This window comes from Mobula hypostoma, chromosome 11, assembly GCF_963921235.1.
Source record: "Mobula hypostoma chromosome 11, sMobHyp1.1, whole genome shotgun sequence".
Lineage (NCBI taxonomy): Eukaryota > Metazoa > Chordata > Chondrichthyes > Myliobatiformes > Myliobatidae > Mobula > Mobula hypostoma.
This window is the reverse complement of record NC_086107.1, coordinates 34,241,188-34,266,919: the sequence shown is the minus strand read 5'-3', so window position 1 is coordinate 34,266,919 and position 25,732 is coordinate 34,241,188. Positions and strand designations below refer to the sequence as shown.

The 25,732-nt window shown below is 42.2% G+C and overlaps 1 protein-coding gene across 1 annotated transcript in view; it reads right to left on the bottom strand.

Moving 5' to 3' along the window:
- abtb2b (ankyrin repeat and BTB (POZ) domain containing 2b) overlaps positions 1-25,732 on the bottom strand; it is a 231,970-nt gene that overhangs the window by 204,398 nt on the left and 1,840 nt on the right. The window contains exon 2 of the mRNA XM_063061802.1: positions 19,754-20,049. Within this exon, the coding sequence (XP_062917872.1) occupies positions 19,754-20,049 (296 nt within the window). The remainder of the gene's footprint in view (positions 1-19,753; positions 20,050-25,732) is intronic.

Below are 25,732 nucleotides of genomic sequence, written 5' to 3'. Positions count from 1 at the left end.
AAAGATCTTAAAGTTCTGGAACCGGAGCATATCACAGAATTGTTTTTGTTATAATAACGCTGCTCGAGCTTTCAAGTCTTCTTCCATCGGTCTCTGAAATTTAAACAATCTCCTTCAAAAGATATTTGGCAGGTCAGCTCCTAAACTGCAGAATTCAATACCCAAGACTATAAGGAATTCAGTTGACACTTTTAGACACCAGCTCAAAACCTATTTACTTAACCTTGCTTTCAGCTAACATCTTTTTTTGGCTTTCATTTTCAAGTTTATTTTTATTTTATGTTCATGATTGTACTTCTATACCATTGTAAAGTACCTTGAACTACATCACCTGTATGAAATGTGCTCTATAAATAAAGTTATTATTATAATATTCAAGTAGTACTTGACCTCAATGAATGGCAACTTAAATAATAAAACTGCTCCCTCAAAATAAGAGAAGACAACTTGAGGTACAGAACAGCAACCTATATGATAGAAGTTTATTTGTGAGATTGGATATCAGTGAGAAGGCGGCAATTCCCAAACAGGAAGGTTGACCAATAGACCTGATAAAAACCATCAACTGGCAGCTGTTGGTGGACCTCGAAGGGCAGCTGAAGTTCCCCAACCATATCGCAGCCACCACCCTGCGACCAGACATTGTCCTAGTGTCTGAGTTTACTAAGCAAGTGGTGCTGCTGGAGCTGACAGCCCCATGGAAGATAGCTTGGAGGAGGCCTTTGAAAGGAAGCTCTTCAAGTACGGAGGACTGGTCAGCAACTGTCAGCAGGCTGGACGGAGAGCGAGGTGTCTCCCAGTGGAGGTTGGTTGTAGGGGATTCGTAGCCCGTTCTTTAGTTAGAGCCTTCAGCATTTTGGGCATCAAGGGAGAGAGGAAGAGGAGAGCCATCCGCAGTACCACCGATGCGGCAGAGAGGGCCTCAAGATGGCTGTGGCTCAAAAGAGGGGAGCCATGGAGTCATAAGTAGCTCGCCATCTGAACACAAGCTGGGGTCTGATCAGCCCCGGCTGGGTCACCTGGAGGAGGTTGTATGATGTTGAAAGACCTGAAACACCCGATGATTCCAGGAACATCACTGAAGATGTGTCCAGAAGCATCAATAGATGTATGTACACAGCATATTCAAGTAGTACTTGACCTCAATGAATGGCAACTTAAATAATAAAACTGCTCCCTCAAAATAAGAGAAGACAACTTGAGGTACAGAACAGCAACCTATATGATAGAAGTTTATTTGTGAGATTGGATATCAGTGAGAAGGCGGCAATTCCCAAACAGGAAGGTTGACCAATAGACCTGATAAAAACCGTCAACGTGGAGTTGGTTCTGACATCATTTGAGAAATGTAAGCTTGGACCAAATACAGACCCTCAATCATAAAGCTAATCAGAGTCCATTTACCCAAATGTTGGCCTGCTTTCATATAAAGATTGTTATGATAAGATTTATTGTGTTCCTTGTAAATACATGCTAAATTAAAGTGAAAATTTGCTAATACTGTTAATGTGGTAATTTCACTGTCTTGTTATATGATAAAGCAGATTAATAACTTATATCCACAGATGTTAATCAACCAAACTGATAGGACATTAGATAAGGGCACATAATTGCATCTTGTATGCTGTAAGGAAAGCTATTTTAAAGTCCTATCTGCACCTTACCCACCAAATACTCCAAGTTGTGCTGGAATTTCATTAAGTTTAAGCCAATGAAAATGCAATGATGGGTATAGGAGTGACACTCAAATTTATAACCAATTTTGGTCTTTATGCCTTCCAATTTTTCATGTTAGGTATTTGGACCGTGCTGCTCATTTTCCCTGCTCTGGACTTAAGAGGTGCCTGTCTCTACTTTTATAATGGGAAGCGTTTCTCTCCAGCATTGCTTAGCAATATTGTTAAAATTCTAAAATATCTGAGCAAGTTGTGAAACCTGCTTTAACTTCCAACATGATCTATGCACTTACCTAATGATACATCTAACCCATTTGGTGCTCAGAGAGTGTTTCCAAATGCATTGCACACATGAGTAAAATTACTTACTTTCAACTTCTACCCAATCACTGTGATCATGGGAAAATGTTTTATGGCCCTCACTAAATTATTTGACAATTGCAATAACAAATACTATAGTTCCTGTTTGTTCAATGGCTCCTTTGTGTAATGTGCGCCCTGCAATTCGATGGCAATATTTTGTTCACGTTCCCTTAAACAGCTTGTGACCACAAAATTATTTTACTCAATGATCAATTAAAAATAAAGGCCGCTAATCCCACTCAGAAGTGTTTTGTCAATGTCAGCTGATGCGCAAAACCAGCTTCATGAGCCACTGGAGGTAGTTCTTAAAAATTGATTTGATGAAATCATTTAAATCTTACATAATTGCTGTTTAATTTCAAAAGTAATTACTTTGAAGCAAAACAGTAACGCTAATCTGTTACTAACTTATTCACCCCTGTGTTCAGTTTGTTTCTCTAGGAGTGACAGGGAAAATAAGTCATCTGTGGTGAGATTTAAGGACAGGGTGAGGTTATGTTTAGGTTTCAGCAATTTTCTGTAATGGTGGTTAATTATTAGATGACTAGCTTGTACTGAGGGAGTGTAGCCACAGATTTCCTTTTGAATATTACCACATGTCTGAGTAAAATGTCTGATGCTCCTGACTTCCTTAATGCAACAGATCTTGACTTTAAAAATTTTTATTGTGCAATCCATGCCTTTTTGTATTTTTCTAACTGAATTATAGCCAAAATCACATTGCATAATCTCTAATTTTTGCTTGCACTTTTCATAGTAATTTAAGTAATTAGCAAAACACAATTAACATCTGCCCTGCCACAACGACCCACAGTGACGCAACTGAGGAACAGCACTGGCTACACACACAAAAATAATGCAGACAAGAGACTGCAGATACTGGAATCTGAAGCAACAAACGATCTGCTTTACGTTTTGACAATTCCTCCCGCTCTTCTACACCCCTCCCCTATAAACGCAAGTCAACAACATTTCATTGGCTCTTCACTCAATCCTGGAAGATCTGGACAGCGAAGATGCATACAATCAGGATGCTCTTCATTGACTGCAGCTCAGTGTTCAATACCATCATCCACTCAAAACTAATCAATAAGCTTCAAGTCCTGGGCCTCAATACCCCCCTATACAACTGAATCCTTGATCTCCTCACTTGTAGACCCCAGTCAGTTCAGGTTGGTAACAGCATCTCCTCCACAATCCCCATCACCACAAGGCAATGTGCTTAGACCCAGTTCTACTTGCTTTACACTTATGACTGAGAGGCTAAACACAGCTCCAATGCCGTATGTAAGTTTTCCAATGGCACCACTACCATTGGCCGAATTAAGGATGCTGACGAATCGGCGCATAGGAAGGAGACTGGAAATCTGGCTGATTGGTGCCATGATAACCTATCATTCAATGTCTGCAAGACCAAGGAGCTGATTGTTAACGTCAGGAGGAGAAAACCAGAGGTCCACGAGCCAGTCCTCGTCCGAGAGTCAGAGGTGGAGAGGGTCAGCCACTTCAAACTCCTCAGTGTCATTACTTCCCAAGATCTGTGCTGGATCCAGCCATTACAAACAAAGCACAGCAGTGCCTTTACTTTCTTAGAAGTTTGTAAAGATTCAGAATGACATCCAAAACTTTGACATAGTTCTATAGATAAGTGGTGGCCTGATATGAAACCACCAATGCCCTTGTATGGAAAAGCCTACAAAAAGTAATGGATGCAGCCCAGAGCATCACAAGCAAAGTCCTCCCCACCACTGGGCTCATCTACATGGAGCACTGTTGCAGGAAAGCAGCATCCATCATCGACCTGTCCTGATGAAGGGTCTCGACCTGAAACGTCGACTGTACCTCTTCCTAGAGATGCTGCCTGGCCTGCTGCGTTCACCAGCAACTTTGATATGTGTTGCTTGAATTTCCAGCATCTGCAGAATTCCTTGTGTTTCCATCATCAACACCTCCCACCATACAGGCTATTCTTTCTTCTCACTGCCACCATCAGAAAGAAGGTACAGGAGCCTCAGGACCTGCACCACCAGGTTCAGGAACAATTATTACCCCTCAACCATCAGGCTCCTGAACCACAGAGGATAACATCACTCAACTTCACTTGCTCCATCACCGAACTGTTTCCTTGAAATGGACTCATTTTCAAGGACTCTTCATCTCATGTTCTCAATATTTATTGCTTATTTATTTATTATTATTTCTATTTTTTTCCTCTTTCTTCATGTATTTGCACAGTTGTGGGTTTTTTCCACATTGGCAGTTGGCCACCCTGTTGTGTTTCTTGTAAGTAAAGGCATCTGTTAGTCTTGCGAGACCATGGCTCTGCACCTGGAAAGTCTTCACTCTCCAGGGTGCAAGCCTGGGCAAGGTTGTATGGAAGGCCAGCAGTTGCCTGTGCTGCAAGTCTCCCCTCTCCACAACACCAATGTTGTCCAAGGGAAGAGCATTAGGACCCATGCAGCTTGGCACCAGTGTCATCGCAGAGCAATGTGTGATTAAGTGCCTTGCTCAAGGACACAACACGTTGCCTCGGCTGGGGCTCGACCTCACGACCTTCAGGTTGCTAGTCCAATGCCTTAACCACTTGGCCACGTGCCCACACGTGTTTCTTGTATTTACTGTGATTGCCCACAAGAAAAGGAACCTCAGGGTCGTAGATGGTGACATACTGTATATACACACATTGATAATAAAACTTTGAACAAACGAACACACACACGTTCCTGCAACAGATTGATGTTACTCACAGAAGCAATTCCCAAAAAAAAGGGCACAGCCTGCCGTGCAAAACTCAAAAGCATATGATGTTCACATGTTGGTGAGTTAAGGTACTGTGATTGTGAGGTACTATGACTGTGTCATTCACTGCTGAGGTGGATCTGGCATACTGGGACATGTCCAGCATTGAGGAAAGGAGAAAAGCTTGTCAGGTGGAAATGGTTCTGATTTAGGCATGAAGAGCACATTCATGAATGTTTGAGGATTTGAGCCTGGAAGGCTGAAACGTGCTTTTTGTTTACAGCAGACCATCTATGAATGGGCTTTGCGGTTCTGGAACGGTGAGGCGGGGGGAAGAAAACAAACAACTCGGCAGGAGTTCCCACTCCCAGTCGCTGTCCACTGAGGGAGTGTAAAGATCAGTAAACTGGTTCCAGTGAGAGATGGCAAGGCTCCATTTTCCTGCTGTATTAAATTCCAGAGTGCAAGGAATTAAGATTTCAATGGTAAACAGAGATAAACTACACAATCTATCTTCCACATAATGCAACAGTAAACAAGATTTGTGGGGTTGGGGGGGGCGATGTTGTAGGTAAGGAGGAGCAAAATAGAGTAAATCTTGTAACCCAGTTTAGGGATAGACTACTTATTAGCTGGCTAGGTGGAGAGTTAGAACAAAATCCTGTAACATAGGGAGGAATTCTATGCTTGCCAAGAGCTAGCTAATCGCAGAGTTAAAAAAAAGAATATTGCTGTGGTCCACAGTATGAAATCTGGCATCGTGCAATCCCAGCTTTTTCAACAAAAAAGTGGAGCCAGAATATAAAAAGATCTACTAATAACATTGACAGATCAAACACATCAGTGTGGATTAAACTGCCTGGTTGGCCATCTTGAGGTGTTCAATTTCCTAGAAGTGCTATTTGTTACATATTTGCTATGCTCCCATCAGTGCCAGGTTACTTACCTAGTTAACAGACTATCATGATAAATAAAAAGCAGAACAAAATTACATTAAGGCACTGATGCACTACCAATTACTTCAAAAGACTGGAAGTAGAGTAAATACTGAAAGGCTTTTATTAACAGTAAAATGGATCCACGTCCATGCTGTATGTCTGTCCTGGACTGTGGGAGGAGCAGTGACACAATCGCCTTTATTCAGGGGACTGTGGGAGGAGCCACAGGAGCAGTCAGCAGAGGGGTGTGTCCAGACAGGTAACCCAGTTACAACATATATATGGTTTACCACATTCACCCCTCCGTTTCTTAAAGAGTCCCGCGGGGTGAAGTGACTGACAATATTTAAAACAAGTATATTTACAGGTTAAGTCTATCAGGCGGTCGAGTCCGTCGCTGTGATCTACGTAGCACCGGTGGTGATTGCACCGGTGATGACGGTTGTGCTGGCTCCGGCCTGACTTGAGGTGTCAGTATGTTAGGCGTCGGTAACCCCTCGTGCGTGTGCGTCGCGCCCGGTATGGGAGTGTCGTGTGGTGTCTGTGTAGGGCTTGGACTGCGCGGTAGCTCGTGGGTATATATATCGGTGGGTACGGGGTTAATAGTCACCATGGAGTGTTCAGGGTAGGGGCCCGCTGCCCCTGCGGGCTCCAGGTCGCGGATGGAGACTGTGTCCTCCCGCCCATCAGACAAAACCACGTAGGCATACTGGGGGTTCACATGAAGTAAGTGAACCCTCTCAACCATTGGGGAGTATTTATTGCTCCTCGCATGTTTCCGGAGCAGCACTGGCCCCGGGGACGTCAGCCAAGTTGGTAGGGTGGTTCCAGTGGTTGACTTTCTGGGAAATGAAAAGAGCCGCTCATGAGGGGTGACATTGGTGGCCGTGCATAACAGGGAGCGGATGGAGTGGAGTGCCTCGGGAAGGACCTCCTGCCAGCGGGAGACCAGCAGTCCCTTTGACCTGAGGGCTAAGAGTGTGGCTTTCCACACTGTGCCATTCTCCTTCTCTACCTGTCCATTCCCCCGGGGATTATAGCTCGTGGTCCTACTGGTTGCAATTCCCTTTAGCCAGTAGGTATTGGTGCAGCTCGTCACTCATAAACGAGGACCCTCTGTCACTGTGGATATAGCATGGGTATCCGAACAGTGAAGAGATTGTGCATTTATAACTGACGTGGTAGTGGTGTCGGGGCAGGGGATGGCGAAGGGGAACCGCGAGTACTCGTCGATAACATTAAGAAAGTACACGTTGCGGTCGGTGGAGGGAAGGGGGCCCTTAAAGTCGACACTCAGTCACTCAAAGGGGTGGGTGGCCTTGATGAATGGTGCCTTTTCGGGTCGGTAGAAGTGCGGTTTGCACTCTGCGCAGACTTGGCAGTCCCTGGTCATCATCCTGATCTCCTCAAGGGAGTGAGGCAGGTTCCGGGCTTTCACGAAGTGGAAAAGCCGGGTGACCCCCGGGTGGCAAAGGTCTACATGTAGGGTGTATAGCCGGTTGATCTGCGCGCTGGCGCACGTTCCCTGGGATAGGGCATCGGAGGGCTCATTGAGCTTCCCAGGCCTGTACATGATGTCATAGTTGTAGGTGGAGAGTTTGATTCTCCACCTCAGAATTTTATCATTTTTGATATTGCCCCGCTGTTGGTTACTAAACATGAATGCGACTGAGCCCTGGTCAGTCAGCAGGGTGAACTTTTTGCCGGCGAGATAGTGCCTCCAGTGCCTAATAGCTTGCACTATGACCTGGGCCTCTTTCGCCACCGTGGAGTGCCGAATTTCAGGGCCAGAAAGAGTACGGGAGAAGAACGCCACCGGTCTTCCCGCATGGTTGAGGGTAGCAGCCAGCGTGAAGTCCGAGGCGTCGCTCTCTACTTGGAAGGGAATGGCCTCGTCCGCCGCATGCATTGCTGCTTTGGCAATGTTCCCTTTTATGCAGCTGAAGGCCGCGCGGGCCTCGGCGGAGAGGGGAAATGTGATGGACTTGACCAGGGGGTGGGCCTTGTCTGTGTAGTTAGAGACCCATTGGGCGTAATATGAAAAGAAGCCCAGGCACCTTTTGAGGGCTCTGAGGGTGTTGGGAAGAGGGAGTTCCAACAGGGGGCGCATACGGTCGGGTTCAGGGCCAATGACTCTGTTCTCTACGACACACCCAAGGATAGCAAGTCGGGTGGTTCCAAACACACACTTGTTTTGGCCGCTCGGAGAAATTTTTAGAGGCTGTTGTCGTCATCCTGCCGGTCGTGACCGCAGATGGTGATGTTATCCAGATATGGGAACGTGGCCTTCAATTGGCACTGGTCCACCATCCGGTCCATTGCCCTCTGGAAGACAGATACACCATTCATGACACCGAAGGGGACGCGCAGGAAGTGATAAAGCCTGCCGTCCGCCTCGAAGGCAGTGTAAGGGCGGTCCTCCCGGTGGATGGGGAGCGATGGTATGCGAATTTTAGGTCTATGGTCGAGTACACCTTGTACTGTGCTACCTGATTGACCATATCCGTGATGCGGGGTAGAGGGTACGCGTCGAGCTGCGTGAACCTATTGATGGTCTGGCTATAGTCCACGACCATCCTATTCTTCTCCCCGTTCCGAACAACCACCACCTGCGCCCTCCAAGGACTTGTGTTTGCCTCAATGACCCCCTCCCTGAGCAGCCGCTGCACCTCCGACTTAATGAAAGCTCTGTCCCCCGCGCTGTACCTCCTGCTTTTAGTTGCCACGGGTTTACAGTCGGGGGTCAGGTTGGCGAACAGCGGTGGGGGAGGGATCCTGAGGGTGGAGAGGCCACAAGTGGTGTCGGTAGTGTGGCAGTTGGCATGGTGTTGGGTGGGATGTGCGGGTCGGTGTGTGTGTGTGTGTGGTCAGTAGCGGGGTATGTGACGTATCCCTACAAAACTGGGGATTTACAACAGTGATTGGTGGGAGGGGCCCGTCATACTCCATTGTCACACTTTTCAGGTGGCTCCGGAAGTTGAGCCCCAATAGCACAGGGGCACACAGTTGAGACATAACCAGTAACGTAAAGTCTCGATATTCTGTGCCCTGCACCACTAGTGTCGCTACACAACCCCCCCACACCGGATGTCTGTTGTATGTGACCGGGAAGCCATGGTGACCCTCTGGCTTACCGGCCATATCATGAGTCCACAATGCTGCACCGTGTCCGAGTGGATAAAACTCTCCGTGCTGCCCGTGTCAAACAGGCAGCTTGTCCTGCGCCCCTCCACCAGGATGTCCATCATTGACCTTGTGAGCTGGTGGGGAGCACTTTGGTCAAGGGTCATGGAGGCCAGAGTTGAGTCGCTGTCTTGGTCCAGCGCGGTGGGGTGCATGGTGAGCACCCGTGGGTCGTAGGCGGTGCGAGGTGGCGCCGACCGAGATGGCCGGCCCCATGTCTCGCACATGGGGTCGGCGTGCAGGCAAGATGGCGACCCCCATGCCTTGCATGCGGCACTGCTTGATCCCGCTCGTGGTTTGGACTTAGAGGCCTTGGTGAAGTGGCCCTTCTTTCCGCAGCTGGAGCAGGTAGCTTCTCGGGCCGGGCAGCGTTTCCGGGGGTGCTTCTTGAGTCCAAAGAAGTAGCACCTCGTGGACTCGCGACTGGCAGCAGCCATGGTCGATTCGCTAGCAGGTTGCGGGGTCTGCAGCGTCCACAAGGCCGTCGGGAGATCGCGTGCCTGGAGAGCCTCAGAGTTGTGCAGAGCGGCCTCCAGCATGTTGGCCAGCTCAATCACCGGAAGTAAGGTAAGATCGGCGTGTTCCAGCAGCCGCTGGCGCACATACACTGACCTGGTCCCCGTGACATAGGCGTCTCTTACTAGGAGCTCTGCATGCTGTTCGGCCCTCAGCCCCTGGCAATCGCAGGCCCGCACGAGTGTCTGTAGGGCCCAGACGAACTCAGCGCACAACTCTCCGGGCCGTTGCTGCCGCATCGCTAAGCGATGTCGTGCATAGATGGTGTTTACCGGCCGCAGGTATTGTCTTCTGAGGGCGCTCCATCGTGCCGTCGTAGCTCGGTTGGTCTTTAATCATTGAGTAGGCCCGTGGACTGACCCTGGAGAGGAGAACTCTGCGCTTCGTGGCAGACTCGGTCACTTCAATCTCCTCCAGGTATGATTCGAAGCAGGCCAGCCAGAGCTCAAAAGCGTTTCTGGCTTCAGGTGTGTGCGGGTCGAGGTCTAGCTTGTCGGGTCTCAGGATGTGTTCCATGCTTTAAAATTACTGCTAATAAAATTGGTGTACTATCAATTACTCCAAAAGACTGGAAGTAGAGTAAATACTGAAAGACTTCTATTAACAGTAAATGGACTAACGTCCTTGCTGAATATCTGCCCTGGACTGAGGGAGGAGCAGTGACACAATCGCCTTTATTCAGGGATCTGTGGAGGAGCCACAGGAGCAGTCAGCAGAGGGGCGTGTCCAGACAGGTAACCCAGTTACAACACACACACACACATATATATATATGGTGTTTACCACAGGCACACGATATAAAGGTTTAGCTTTGGACCTGATCAGCAAATTGCACACCAAATAGTACCTGCTTTGCAACCTTTCACCCTCTCACCTACAACCAGCCCTTCCTTTGCAATCTACAGCACATGCAAATCAAACACCATAAACCAACTCAACTGGGCAGCATTTTAAAGCAGTAGATTAATTCCCAGGATGAGTGAGTTAGTCACTGATGAAAGGTGAAGTGCAGAAGAATGGATACTAGCCCCATTGATACACAAAGTTCATGGGGGAAATGATGGGCTGGATAACGTGAAGATGTTTCCACACAAGTAAGTTATGAATGTTTGATCTACCCCAATCCGCATGGGACATGGCGTCATTAAGACTGAGGTATATGGAGAATGAGGGAGGAACAAAGGTTTTTGGAGAGGAAACAAAAACATGGAGTTGAAACCAAAGACTGTAGTAAATCTTTGGTCTGAAAAAACAGGCCTGGGAAACTCCAAGGCCTACTCCTATTCCTAATGCTCTTGTAATTAAAAGCTTTGTATGTACTCCTTTATAAACGCAAGAGCGTTAACTTGGTAATATTTGACTGATAAATTGAAATGAGTTTAGTCACAAAACTTAGCACCTTCAATCACCATGTCAATATACTGCAGTTTATAACTAGATTTGAAATGAGTCCAAGTTTTAAAAGCTATACTGAACTATTAGACTAAAGATTATGTACAATCTTTAAGTTGAAACATACATACAAACTCCTTGCGTAAAATGTAATTTTGTTTTGCTCCCTTAGAATTTCGCGTAAACAAATGCAATGAGTGAAAACTCCAGATTGTGATGGAAATTGGCCATATCTGCATGGAGTGGCATGAGTGGAGCTTCTTCTAACACACTGACTTTGAAATGAGGATGAAAAGTAAATAGAAGCTTGAATTATATTGTACTCAGATTTGTGACCTTAATAAAGATCTCAAATTGATAAAACCAGGAGAACAACACTGGAACATACACACGAAAACAGGGAACGGAAGTAAGCTATTTCATGTTTCAAGCCTGCCCTGCCATTCAATACGATCTGTGCAAGATCTTAACTCCTCTTCTGTGCCCAATCCTCATGCTCCTCAATTAAGACCACAAGACATAGGAGCAGAATTCCTCTTTAAATATCTCTGCTGATCTAGCCTCCAGTGAATTCACTGAAGTAGAGAATTCCAGACATTACGATCCTCTAAGAAAATAAAATCCTGTGCACCTCACTTCTTCTAAATGAATGCCCCTTTAATCTTGTTACCATGCCTCCTCATTCAAAACATTTCCATCAAAGGGAACATCTCAACTGCTACCCTGCCATGCCCATTTGTAATTTTAAATGTTTCAATAAAATTCCTGGACTTTTAAATTCCAACTTCTAAGAAATAAAATTTAATATTCCATATTCCTTTTCAATTACATCCTACAGCTGTGAACTACTATTTATGTTTCTTGCACAAAAACACCTAGACCCCTCTGTATGTTGCTCATTCCTTTTGCCCATTCGGTCAACCTATATCGTGTTGCAGAGCCCAAATACTCTCAATGCAGCTTCCCCACCTATTTTCACATCATCAGTAAACTTGCATACCTTACACTCCATCTCCTATTCCAACAGTACGGAACCAGACCATCATGAAGAATTTCCAGGCCATTAAGCCAACTCACACCAGAAGAGCATAAATGGAGCAAGTTTCAAACAGCACAATTAGCTTAAACACAAGTGTTTGTCTTTCGAGAGGGATTTTTTTTCTGGAAGATTCTGGAAAATTCCAAACATTCACAACTATGGGGAAAAAAAAGAGACACACTGGGTTCAAGTTGCAGAAAGGTCAAGGGGTAAAGAGAACACAACAGATAGGATACAGACAGGACGCAGGCCAAAGTGCTGCAGGTAACCATTACTTCATATACCAGCAGTTAAGAGATGGAAATAAAATTAATAGAAGAAATGAAAACATGAATATCCAGCACCATCTGCACCAAGAGAAAGGGAAAGGTGAGAGTAGGGTAGCAATTGGCAACATAGATAATGAAATTGGAGTTCTATACGAGTACAGAGAACAACAATAATAAATCAATGTAACAGAGGTTAAGTTGAGGAAAGAGGCCTTAATATTGCCCTACATATCACAAAGGTCTAGCTTTGGCTCTGCAGATTCCTACTGCTTCATCTGTAACTTGGGGAGCCTGTCACTTTAACTCTTCTTCCCCTTTAACCTCTATGCATTTGACCTACACAGCTGCAACAACATCCATCTATCTCTGGGCCTGTTGAAAATCACAAGAATCAACGTCAAATTCAACAATTTCAGTCAAATGGATTTCCTCTCCCCATCCCCACTCTGAATATTTTAGTTTCAATTTCTACTTTTTAATTTCTTTTTTGCCCCTCACTACCGGGTTTGCAGTTACCCTTGGTTTGTGCCCCATTACAGACACTTCCCCCCATTTTTTTTGCTCCCCCTCCCCAACCCTTCTATGCAACTTATCCACGCTCACTCGCTGCTCATTCTGAGTTCTGATGAAGAGTCTGTGACTGGAAATGTTGACTCTGTTCCTCTCTCCACAGACTCGCCCCAACATGTTGACTCTTTCCAGCATTTTCTACTTTGTTTCAGCTTTCCAGCTTCTGTGTATTTTGTTCCCGTCACTAAAATCTTATCTCCTGTATGGTAATTAAATTGAACATTTTTATATACTGTAAAGCATTAGGAAACTAATGATCCATTACTTGGAATTGGCCTCACCTGTAGCTGGAAGGAAAATAAACAAATTATCATTATCTATTCCAATAGAAAATAATGGAAACATCATGAGCACTGGACACTCCATCCTCAGAAATCTGAAAATTGCATACCCAGCTTCTTATCTTTGTAAAAAACAAGAAATGAAATAAATTCAGAATATTCCATGAATAAAATTAAACATCAAACCTAGATGCTATCACTCTCAAATGGCAATGACACAAAGCAGGGATCTTCGCCAGATTTTACTCTGTTGCTTTCAAACCATCTGGAATGTGCTTTCCCTAACAGCAACAACATTTTATTCCATAAGAACAAAGTCAAAACATTTCATGGTTGTTAAACAGATCTATCACTAAGAGCAAAAATGTAAAACATGCAATAAATAAAGGGGTTTCCCACATTGTATTTATTTGATTACAACAGAAGGTGATATTTAAACCTAGTTAAAACAATTTCCACCACTTCAGTTGGTTACAAAATTGTGCAGTACTATTTTTCTTTGGAAGTTAAACCAAAACTAATGGCTGCTGCATGGAATAAGAATTTATTATTGGTTTTGTTAATGGACAAAGTCAGTATGCCTTTCAGCTACGGAAAGAGAACATTAGAATGGAGCCAACTCCTGTCCTCTCACACTCCACCAAGGAAAAGGTTGACCGCTTTGGACCAGAGTCCCTGGGAAGATTGGTCAAGATTTCCCCACAAGCCAATGGTGCAAAACAATTTGTGGGTTTGACCACAAATGCCAATTCAGCACAAGACAATACTCAACCTCGGATTTCCCTTCTCACGGGATAAAAAAATGCAAGTGCTCTTGCACATTAAGCTTTCATTTTGCAGCAAACATCTGTATGGGTTAACAATGAAATTGAAATTTTCACAGAATTGTCAACCAAAAGCCTTCTTACTGGAGGTTTAGCTTTCAGAAACCGTTTGCTGCTGTGCGTCAGAGTCAACAAAACCCACCTTGCATTTACGTAATATTTCAAGATACTTCACTGGGACTAGGATGGAGATATGGGGAAGCAGGAGAAAGAGAACGTGACCAAAAACATGGTAGGAAATACAGTTCAGTTACAGAAAAATAAACAGAAAGGGAGGAAGAGTGCTGTTTGAGTAGGCAAAGTTGAAGACTCATTTGTGAGGCATAATGAAGCATAACAATTCTCAGTCCTACCAGCAATTTCTCAAAATAATACTTTAATGGATCAACTGATGTTTAGATCAAACAACTTCACTTTTATTGCTCCCTCAACTGAAATTGTATGCAAGCAAGGTGTTTGTCCAGTGAACGGCAGCTGTGAGCAATTCCCTCTGCTCGATCCGAAAAGGAAGCACTTGAGGAACAATGTGGAAAAAAATGTGGATACAGATTAGCTTTACTATTCCTAACCTTGGCTGCACATGGTTCACAAATGGAAGTTACTTCAAATCAGCTTCCATTCTGCATTATATCCTTCTTACATTATGCCTTTTAATTACGAAAAGCTTCCATTTCATTTTCTTTAAAAAAAAACAGAGAATACAGACCAGATCCCAAGCTTCAACAAATTCCACAATCAGTCCTGAAGGTTTAATATGCTTGAGACGCTGCTAGAAGAATGATCCTAAACCAACATGGAAATCTCACTGTTAGTATTTTCACTACTGTTTCAATTAGGCTATAAACAAAAGTGGTTTAGAAATTTGAGGACAAATAAAAAAAAGTTGACCAAGTTGCAAGAAGGTCCACTGCCTTACATTGTACACTACAACATGGGGGTTGGGGTAGGTGTGATGGGGAGACCAAACTCATCGCCCCTCCTGTTATCAGCATCTTCGGCTGTGTCAGTCAACATCAAATTAATTTGATAATGCAGGACATTTTTCTACAATAAACAGATATGAGTTATTGTCATTGCTACTTCTAAGGAGGAAATATCGAGAATACTTCAAAATGATCATGATTTATGGGTTATTATAATGACTGGAAGCAGAACTCTCAAATCTATCTTAATTGACTTAGCGAAATTAGTTTAAATCTTAAATATCTCAACCATTTACATAAATCATAGAATAGGTCTAATATGTAGCATCAGCTAATGTAATACTCTTTTGTGTTTTATTTTACTTTAAAATATTCTGGTTTGCATTGTTATCACCAGCATGTATTGTGAACTTCGTTAACTTAGCAGCAGCAGTTCAATGCAATACATGATAATACAGAAAGAAAAAAAATAAATCAATTACCACAAGTATATATATGTATATTAAATAGATTTAAAAAATGGAAATAATATATGTATTTTTAAAAAGTAAGGTAGTGTTCCTGGGTTTAATGTCCACTTAGAAATTGGATGGCAGAGGGAAAGAAGCTGTTCCTGAATCACTGAGCGTGTGCCTTCGGGCTTCTGTACCACCTACCTAACAGTAGCAATGAGAAGGCATGCCCTGTGTGATGGGGGTCCTTAATAATGGATGCTACTTTTCTGAGGCTTACATTCACTCACAGCGATACATTCTAGGAACCGTGTTATTTGTAACAACAAACTTGATTATCAGTTTTTGCTTCAATTATTCCATTTGTCAACCCGATGTTTTTCATGGATTGAGCACGATGAACGAGATGTATTATACCCAGTGTAGTCTTCAACGACAGAAAGAATCATTTCATCCCCTGTAATATGGCAATTCATTAACTTTAAACTCAAAATCAAGTTTCAGTTCATTTAAAAGAAACAGAATGATACCCGTGAAAGCTAATCCTTTGTTGTGTACCAGCACAAACCATTGGGGAGAAATTCAACTTGTGAACTTTTATCACTATAGAAAGAATTTTTAATCTGGGATACAACTACAGTCCTATTAGCATCAAACCCAAAGTGATGACAGAACAACTGATGCTTTTCTCAACACTCTACCATTCAGATGTACCCAATAGCGTACGCTTTGATAATCTGATCTACATGGGAGCAAATAATTCTTTTGACTATTTTAAGAAAAGTACAATTTTACGGAATGACCAGTATTTGCACTATTTTGTTGCTTTTCCACTTTGAGGTGGTGCTTAAATTGATTAAACCAACTTTGTTCAGTTGTTAAATCACCATTACAGCAAATTAATGCCACTTCTGTAAAGCAAACATGCAAAGAAAGTGTTTTTAAGCTTTTTGGTTGATTGTGAATAACTTAACAGTAATTTCACAAATGCGGTAGCTAATTTTAAGATAAGGTTCAATGAACAGCAATAGAATGATAACCAGATAATCTAGTGTGTTTTTTTTAAAGCAATGCTAGTTAAGTGATAAATATGAACAACAGGTCACTCGCCTGAGTGCTACTGGTACCATGTAACCCAGTACTACCTGTCGCATGGTCGGGTGGTCGGCGACTAAACCGGCTCCCCCACCAGGCTTGCCTGGTGAGGAGGGTGGCTAGACACCCTGCAGGACGAAAAACAAGACCTGTCAAAGGGCAGGTGAACCCTCTCATAGGGTCATCGGCCATACAGCAACCATGTGCCGTGAAGTGCGGAAAAGGCATTCCTCGCATCAAAGCTTGGTCTGGCCATTCACTGCAACAGAACTTCCCCCAGCCGTCTTAGACCCCACCATGCCACTGGATCCAGGAGGGGATGTCGAGAGGGTAGGTCTGGACCTGTCCAAACCCACTACTCAACTAAAATCCACTCATGTACGCGCTGCTCCTTTCTGAGGTGTGGGGTACCACCCCACTAACTGACTGAAAGGAACCATCATCATCTTATGGGATAGATAGCCAGAGAGGGTGGGGGGAATGAACAACAAACCTGTTCTTTTTAGAAAATTGCCGAGGGATCTTTTAAATTTAGCAAAGAATAGAAACTGGCCTTCCGGTTAACACATTGGAGAAATGTGGAACTGCTATGTATCTTTTTCCCAATGTTATATTTTCATGGACTATATGCAAACCCAAGACCAAAGAGTTAGGGGCAGCAACATCAAGTAAATGATGGTACATATTAAACGTAATTTTGATCACTCCTTCCTACAATAAAACTATTTACTCGTTATGGGTTTTATTTTTATGCTGGTAGTTACAATGGAAAACAATGCACCTATGTGTATATCTGACAGAATAACAAACCATCTGCCTTCTCAAACATAAATGTTATCGTCATAACCAATGCAACTCTGTACTATTCCCAAAAACAAATTTACTGAACAAGGTTCTGTCAAAAAGAAATCATCCTTTTAAGTCCATATTTAGAGTTACACAGCCAGAAACTGACCACTCAGTACAATTCATCCATTGGTAACCAATCAAGACATCTTCCTAAACTACAAAAAAAAGAGAAAATCTGCCAATGCTGGAAATCCAAACAACACACTCAAAATGCTGGAGGAACTCAGCAGGCCAGACAGCAGCTATTAAAAAAAGTACAGTCAACATTTTCAGCCGAAACCCTTCGGCAAGGAGAATAAAATAGGTTAGGATAGCCTTAGTGTAAAAATGTCATTGATGAGCTAAAGGGCGTTTCCATGTCGACTCTCTCAATGACTAAGAATGTGAATTTTTCAGCATGACTTCTCTCAGAATCATTTTACAGTACAAGTTGTCTTTCACCTTTCAATTAATGTGATAACATCAAACTGCAGTGCGTTTGATTTATCCTTTTGGCTGAGTAATAGAAAAATTGCCAAAAATATCTGCATTTATTGTCAGTGGTTTCTACAACCAGTAAAATAATCATTAGCATATGAGTTTTTATTAAATCTTAAGTAACCACAGTTTACATTATCTGGGAGGAAGTTTGAATATTGGGCAAATAGTTGATGTTTTGAAATCCCTCATGTGGGTACTTGAACTAAATTTCAATGGCATTTCCAATACTTCAGTTCACTTAGTTGATTTAAAAAAAATACATAGCAAGAGACTTCTAAAGGCAAAATAAGTCAAGTGAAGTAACACCATGGCTAAACCTTTTAAAGTTAATGGCAATTTCACAAACCTCATTACAACATTTTTCTCTTGATCTATGCTTGATAGTGTAAGCAAATCGGTTTAAACTGCAACAAGATCAAGTCCCGATTAGCAGAAATATTTCAACAACCCCACAGTCTGTGGTAACAAAGGATGGAATTTCACTGCCATGTTTTATGGAAGAAATTGGAGAAAATTCCAGCGAATTATTTAACCCATTTTATCAGATGCAGGCCAAAACGCAGCAGTTACTGTTGTTTGAAAAAAAGAGATGAAATTCTGTAATGATTAGAATCACATCTTTGAAATTCTCAGTCATCACTTTTCCTGTGGAAAGTCTTAACTACGTTAGTATAGCAATCCATTTGCTTTTGTCCCCTATTCAAAACGAGCAGCAACTCACTGCCCGGCTGAATTTACATATCTAAGACTAATGTGGCATAAATCATTAAATAAGGAACACCATGGCTTTAATCAGCTTCAAAATTCCAAAAGAGAAAAAAAATACTGATCCCATGAGAACCACAGCAGCTTGTCTACTCCTGAATAACGTACAGCAAATATATCAAAAGTGCAATTTTGTTTTACCTTTAGTGTACAGCAATAATTTATTATATTAAACAGAATGATTTATTACAATCCCCTTAATCTGTATTCTGTTTCAGAGCACAAATATTTTACAATATAAAAATCCCATTGTGTTCTTCTCCATACTGTGAAATATGATCTTTTTATATGGCTTTGATAAATAATCTGCTTGGACGTTTCAGGACATTAGGAGCACCATATGACCCGGAGTACTCGATTAATTTAAATCAAATGTTTACATTGCAATGTTTCATATTATATCACCATATTATAAGTTTAAAATTTATATTCCTTTATTAAATCTGTAATTCCTTTTATCACTTCTCATACAGTAAAACACCATCTGGGCTTTGCACTGTAACGGTTTAAATGGACTTGACACTTAAGCAGAGATGCTCAAGTGTGCACTTCTTCCTTCAAAGAACAGCCTACTGTACCAGCACTGCCAGTGTGGAGATTTCACTCACACATCTCCCATAGCCTTTTTTTCCCAAAAAAAACAACTTCAGGCTGTGAACAATAATTAAATACTAATCCTCAGATCCACAACTCCCAACAGAGAAAGATTCCAACAACAGCTGATGCCATCTCTGGGTCTTGCAAGGGTGCATGCCCCTAGAGAGCAGTGCCGCTTGCTGTAATTTTAATTTTGTCGTAGATTACTTTGGAGCTTAATTTCAAGTTGGAAATGGTTCAAGAATGTTCTTTGCCTGCCAAGTATACACAGAACTGAACTGCTTCTTTTTTCCCCTCTATAGACACACTCCTTTGCAACAGCCTGGACACCTCAACTCTCAACACGTGTATTATTTTACAGATTATGGGCGGTGATGCACTGCTTATCGGTGCATCATCGAACATTACCCATTTTGTTCAATTTACACGCCTTGCACCATGCTTTGGCAAAGGTTTCAAAATAAAATTAACATTGAAAGAAAAGCACTATTTACTCAGGAGTGAGTTTTCTACTTGAACAGTCACAACATCACAGATATTCCTCACAACCAAAAACATTGTAGTGTACAAAATACATGCTTTAAAACGGAAGTTACTCTCTTCTATTGAATAGCAGTCATTTAGCGTTTCCACAGATTCATGGGAAAGAGGTAGAAGTCAGGGTGTTTTAAAACATGTTCTACTATAATTTTGCTGTTTTCACTGTTTGGCAGGAAAACTGCGAGTGGAAGGACTGAAATAGCATAAAACAGTTTGAACACTTCAATTACAGAAAGAGATTGATCAGCCTGTCTCTGCTTACCATTAGCGTTCTTGCCACAGATAAGATGTTCGTACGGCTGCAGGAGTCCCCAGAGCTCAGCGTCATTGTTGATACACATCTCCAGCATTTCTGCTGACAGCTCCTGCCTGCCGTCATGTAACCCTCCACTTCCTCCCTCGGAGCCATGCCCCGCTGCCACTCTGATCCCAATCTCCTCCAGCAGACTCTCCATGCAGGCAGCCAAAGAAATAGCGGCATACTCATGGACTCGAACAGAGACTCTGGTGTCCACCATCCATCGAAAGAAGTGCCCCACTGAGAAAGTAAGGCCACACCTGAAAGCATTGACAGAAACGATAATAACATGTCAATCCAAATCTGATCGGCATGAACTAATGACAGCATCACTCAAAATCAGGTACACATCACTCAACTTCTGGAAATAATTTCAATTTTGGAAACTTGCCAATTTTCTTCAAGTACATATCTAGCTTTTCAATATTGACCCTTGCTCAAATTATCAAATGATCAATAACTCACAATAAAGTAGGCCATTTGGCCCATTGTTTTTGTGCCAGTCACAAAAGAGCTATCAATCCCATCTTCAAGCACCAAGTTTGCAACCCTTTACAGGGAGGGCACTGCACTGAGTGTAGAAATGTTTCCTCATCTCCTCTCTAGTCCTAGTCCCCTGCCTTTTCGTCTTTCTTGTAAGGTAAATCAATTCACCTGACTTGCACGATCTAGGCCCCTCTTAATCCTATGTTCTGTAACTTGATCAAATTTACCCTCAATTTTCTCTCTTCCAAAATAAAGAGCCCTGGATTTTCCAATCTATCTTCAAGGCTACAATTTCCCGTTCCTGTTAATTCTCTGCAATCTCCTCCGCATCCTGTTTAGTGCATCTTTTCTGTACAAAGGTATGCAGTATTCGAACAGGCCATAACAAGTATTATGTACAGTTACAACATAACTCTCTGCCCTTGCATGCAATGCTTCGGCTAATAAAGACAGCTATGTTTTTTCTTTTAAAACCACTTACTGGTCCCACTACATTTGAGGATCTGTAGACAAACACTTCACATCGTTTATTGCATATGCCCTTATCTTGTTGAATCTCACCAAATATGTTACCTCTGGGGGAAAAAAATCAATTCGCTATTTTTCCACTCAATTATATTGTCCTGGACTCTGAAACTTTCCTCAATATTGTCAACAAATTTGTATCATCTGTAAACTTCTTTATTGCTCCCACTATACCAAGAGGGAAAGCACTGGCAACAGATTTCCAATCGCAAAAACGCCCACGAGCCATTATCCTTTACTGAATCTCCAGCCTTTCACACCCTGAGCAGCCTGTGACACGGAAAGCTTGTCAAAGGTCTTGCTAAATTCCACATTGGCTACATGAAAGACACTAGCACCTTCAACCCTCCAGTCACAGCTTAATTTGGATGTGAAGCATAACAGTACTGGAAGTGAATATCAGGACTGATTACTTTGCATTTCACCAAGACCACAAATTAACTATAATAAATAAGTAACTGCACTCTACAGTGAGAAATCCATACTGCTTAATGTTTCTCATTCTAGGTTTTAAAGGAAATAGGCAAGTATGCTGAAGACTGAAATTATTGCATCTGTACAATTCATTTGTTTTGGGAGCTCTTCCTTCAGAATGGAGAGCTATGACCAACATTCTGCTATTAAGCAAAGGTGTGAAGGAGGAACTAGAGAATTACTGATTCAACATCAGCTGCCACAAAACTAGTAGATTTATGATTAAGGATAGACTGAACATGTTCTTCGACATTTTCAGTTCGATCCAAAGAAAAGCCACATGGATTTGTGCAAGACAGGTCGTGACTGACAATACTGTTTTTATTAGAATAGGAGACTCGAGCAGTGGACAGGGAAATATTTAATGAAATTATCAAGTCTATTTAAATAAAGTACCAAACAAGAAACTGCTAATGGAGCTAATGGACATTAAGATGCCCAAGAAGAGAAGGGCGAGCTTGTCATCACTGATACCTGGACTCGGAACACACACACTTACTGCTCAGTCATACATTATTTTACATGTGCCCAAAGAGAACAACATGGCCCCTGTCACCACACTGCTCTGAATTCTGAACAGAGAAATGTCATTTTTATACAGAATTTGCGAACAGTTACAGATTTTAACCATTTGGTAAATTATGCATGTTTGAATTCCTTACCTGCAAGAACAATCACCATTCACAAAACAGGTCAATGTAGAAACTGACCACCATTGATACGATGGAGTTAGTAAGCAATTGTCCCTTATTTGGTGTGCGCACCCTGGATTGCTCATCTCATCTCCAGACCCCTGGAATGCCAAGGGAGGCTATGCTCTTCAAAGACCTGTCTTGTCTGGGCCATCTGCACCAGCTGCAGCCTATCATTGCCTGGATATTATGTTGACCCTTGACTTACCACAACTTCTACAAGCTGCTTCAATGACTATCACCCAATAGCACTCACTGATAATGTGATGAAGTGTTTTGAGAAGTTGGTCATGGCTACAATTAACTCTGGCTTGAACAAGCACCTGGACCCGCAGTAATTTGCCTCTTACCACAACGGCTCTAGAGCGATGCGATCCCAAAGGCTCTCCACTCGGCCTTGGACTACTTGGACAGCAGCAATACCCATGTTAGGCTGCTGTTTACTGATTACAGCTCAACATTCAACAGCAACACACACAAAATGCTGCAGGAACTCAGCAGGCCAGGCAGCGTCTATGGAAAAGAGTCAACAGTTGACGTCACAGGCCAAGACTCTTCTTCAGGAGCATCATTCCCTCGGTATTAATCAACAAACTTCAAAACCTGTGTCTTCCACTTCTTCTTCTGTGAATGTTGGAAAATATGGTGTCATCCACTTAAAATATCTAAATTACCTTCCAAACATTGAAAAACTGGACACAATGAAAGACTCCAAATGGTTTTGGGGCTCATATTTAGCTACAGAAAATAATCAAAGGTACTAACAAAATGCAGACCATGACATACAGAGGGCTTCGGTAGAAGGATGAAAAGTTATGCTGCAGCTATACAACGCTCTAGTTGGATCACACTGTGAATACCCATTGGAAGCACTGAGCACCGCAAGGTCTTTCATCTGGAACATTAACTATCTTTCCCCTTCCACAGATGCTGCCTGGACCACTAAGTATTTCTGCAATCTTCAATTTTTATTTCGGATTTCCAGCATCTGCAGCTTTATTTAACTGGGAAATTTAATAATGGCTTTGATGCATAGATTTACCAGAATCATTACAGGTCTCAGGTTTATATTACTTTGGATGTACAGTACTGCACAAACTAGGGTTATGTTCTCCTGAATTTAGAACAGTGAAATGTTTAACTATGCCTTCAAGATGTGGTAGAAGGGAATCATTTCCACCTGCTGAAGAGTCCAAAATCTGGAATCAGGCCTTTCAGGATGAATATCAGAAAACATTTCAAGCTTTACGAAACGTAATTAGAAATAAGTGATCACTGCTTTTGCATTAAAAGGAGAACAGGATAAAAGTTGCTCCAAGAATCTCCTGTCTGGGTAGATCACGGAGAGCAAGTGGCCTATTCCTGTTGCAATGCAAGTCTCAATATTGTCCTTCCATAGTTAAGGGGGTGAGTCTGTAACTATCCCAAATTAAAAAGATTATAGTTTCCTCTCTCTGTGACCTAACTGAAAGATTTAAATTATTTTTCTCTCAGAAAACACAACCTAAAATTGCTCCACGTTGGTGATCCAGCACAGCCATTTCCACAATTTGCTGTATTATTAGACCACAAGACATAGGAAAAGAATTAGGCCATTCAGCCCATCGAGTCTGCTCCGCCATTCCAACATGGCTGATCATGGACCCCACTCAACCCCATACACCTGCCTTCTCGCCATGTTCTGTGATGCCCTGACCCACAGACTTGGCCTCCACCACAGTCCATGGCACAGCATTCCACAGATTAGCACTCTCTGGCTAAAATAAAATTCCTCCTTACTACTGTTCTAAAAGGTCGCCCCTTAATTTTGATGCTGTGCCCTCTAGTTCTGGAAACGAAACATCCTCTCCACATCCACCTTATCTTGTCTTTTCAACATTTGGTTGGTTTCAATTAGATCCCCCTTCATTCTTCTAAATTCCAGTGAGTAGAGGCCCCAAAGCTGTCAAATGCTCCTTATACGTTAACCTCTTCATTCCCAGAATCATCCTCATGAACCTCCTCTGGACTCTCTCCAATGACAATACATCCTTTCTGAGATATGGGGCCCAAAACTGTTGACAATTGTCCAGTTGGAGCCTGACTCGTGTCTTACAAAGGCTCGGTATTATCCCCTTACTTTTAAGTTCTATTCCCCTTGAAATAAATGCCAACATTGCATTTGTCTTCTTTACCACAGACTCAACCTATAAATTAACCTTCTGGGAGTCTTGCACGAGGACTCTCAAGTCCCTCTGCACCTCTGATGTTTGAACTATCTCCCTATTTAGATAATTGTTTCTTTTACCAAAATGCAATATCATACATTTCCCAACACGGTATTCCATCTGCCATTTTTTTTTCTGCCAATTCTTCCAATTTGTCTAGGTCCTGCTGCAATCGCATTGCTTCCTCAGCACCACCTGCCCCTCCACCTATCTTTATATCATCCACAAACTTTGCCACAAAGCCGAGAATTCCATTATCTAAATCATTGACAATGTGAAAAGTAGCAGTCCCAATACTAACCTGAGGAACACCACTAGTCACTGGCAGCCAACCAGAAATGGCCCCTTTTATTCCCACTCACTACCTCCTGCCTGTCAGCCGCTCCTCTGTCCATGCCAATATCTTTCCTGTAACGCCATGGGATTTCATCTTTGTTAAGCAATAAACTTAACTTGTTGTAACAAACTATTTAATGTCTGTTTCAGAAATGGAAATTGACTCTGAGAAAGCTCCTTAAGAAATGGAAAGCAAAATATTTTATTGCCATTAAATAAAAACAGAAACATTTTCAGTCTTGTTGATAGTTATGCCACAGACTGCACATATAATTATAACAACGTTGTAACAGAAGCTAACTGTGGCAATATGGATATCTCATGTTGAGTTGCTGGAGAATCTGAAAACGTTCCTCTGCACAATGTTTTCATTCAAAATGTCATAAATTAGAAGCCTTGATCATTTTAAACAATATCACATTGCAAAGCATTTTAGGTAAATAATAGTTTATTGCTTTGTAAAAAGCATCTCCCTTATTATTATTTCAGTCCTTTGCCACTTCTATTGATATTGTCCAGTGGCATAGAATTAATGGGACCAAAAAAACTTCATAATATTGGGGAGTCAGTGAATTTGTTTGCGTTGCAAAAAAAAAGGGGGTAACTACGTATTTGCAATTACTGCATTGATGCTAATCCACTACCTGGCTGATATTGATTCACAGCACAGAAAAATGTTCATCCTCCAAGTTGTGCTTTATGATTTCATGGGCGATAATATAAAATGATGACTTTAGAACTGCACGTGTTCCACAGATGATATTACTTGAATAACCACTGTTTGAATTTTTCTAATTTTAACCAGGGAAAACTAAAAATAAAACAATGGTATGCTTGAAATCGCTCCTCAAAAAAAGCTCAGCACAAATAAACATAAATCACACAGTATTTCTATTAACATTCATTTTGCCACAGGACTCAAAGAGATTAATGACGGAAAACCATTTGCTTGAGGGATGCGCTGATCAATGGTGGGACTGTGGTGGATTTGCTGAAGGTAGTAGATATTTATAAACTTGCATTTGGGATCATTGCCAATTTTAACTTACAAAGCTGACACTTCTCGTAGCTGAAGATTTTTCATAAATGAAAACACTCAATTTTATTCTACAGTGAAATAACAATACCCCAAAGTCAGCCATAAATAAAAATCAAAACTTACAGCAACTAACATCAAAAGTCAAGCTCCATCAGTCAAACTAGTGCGTGTATAGTTCGTGATT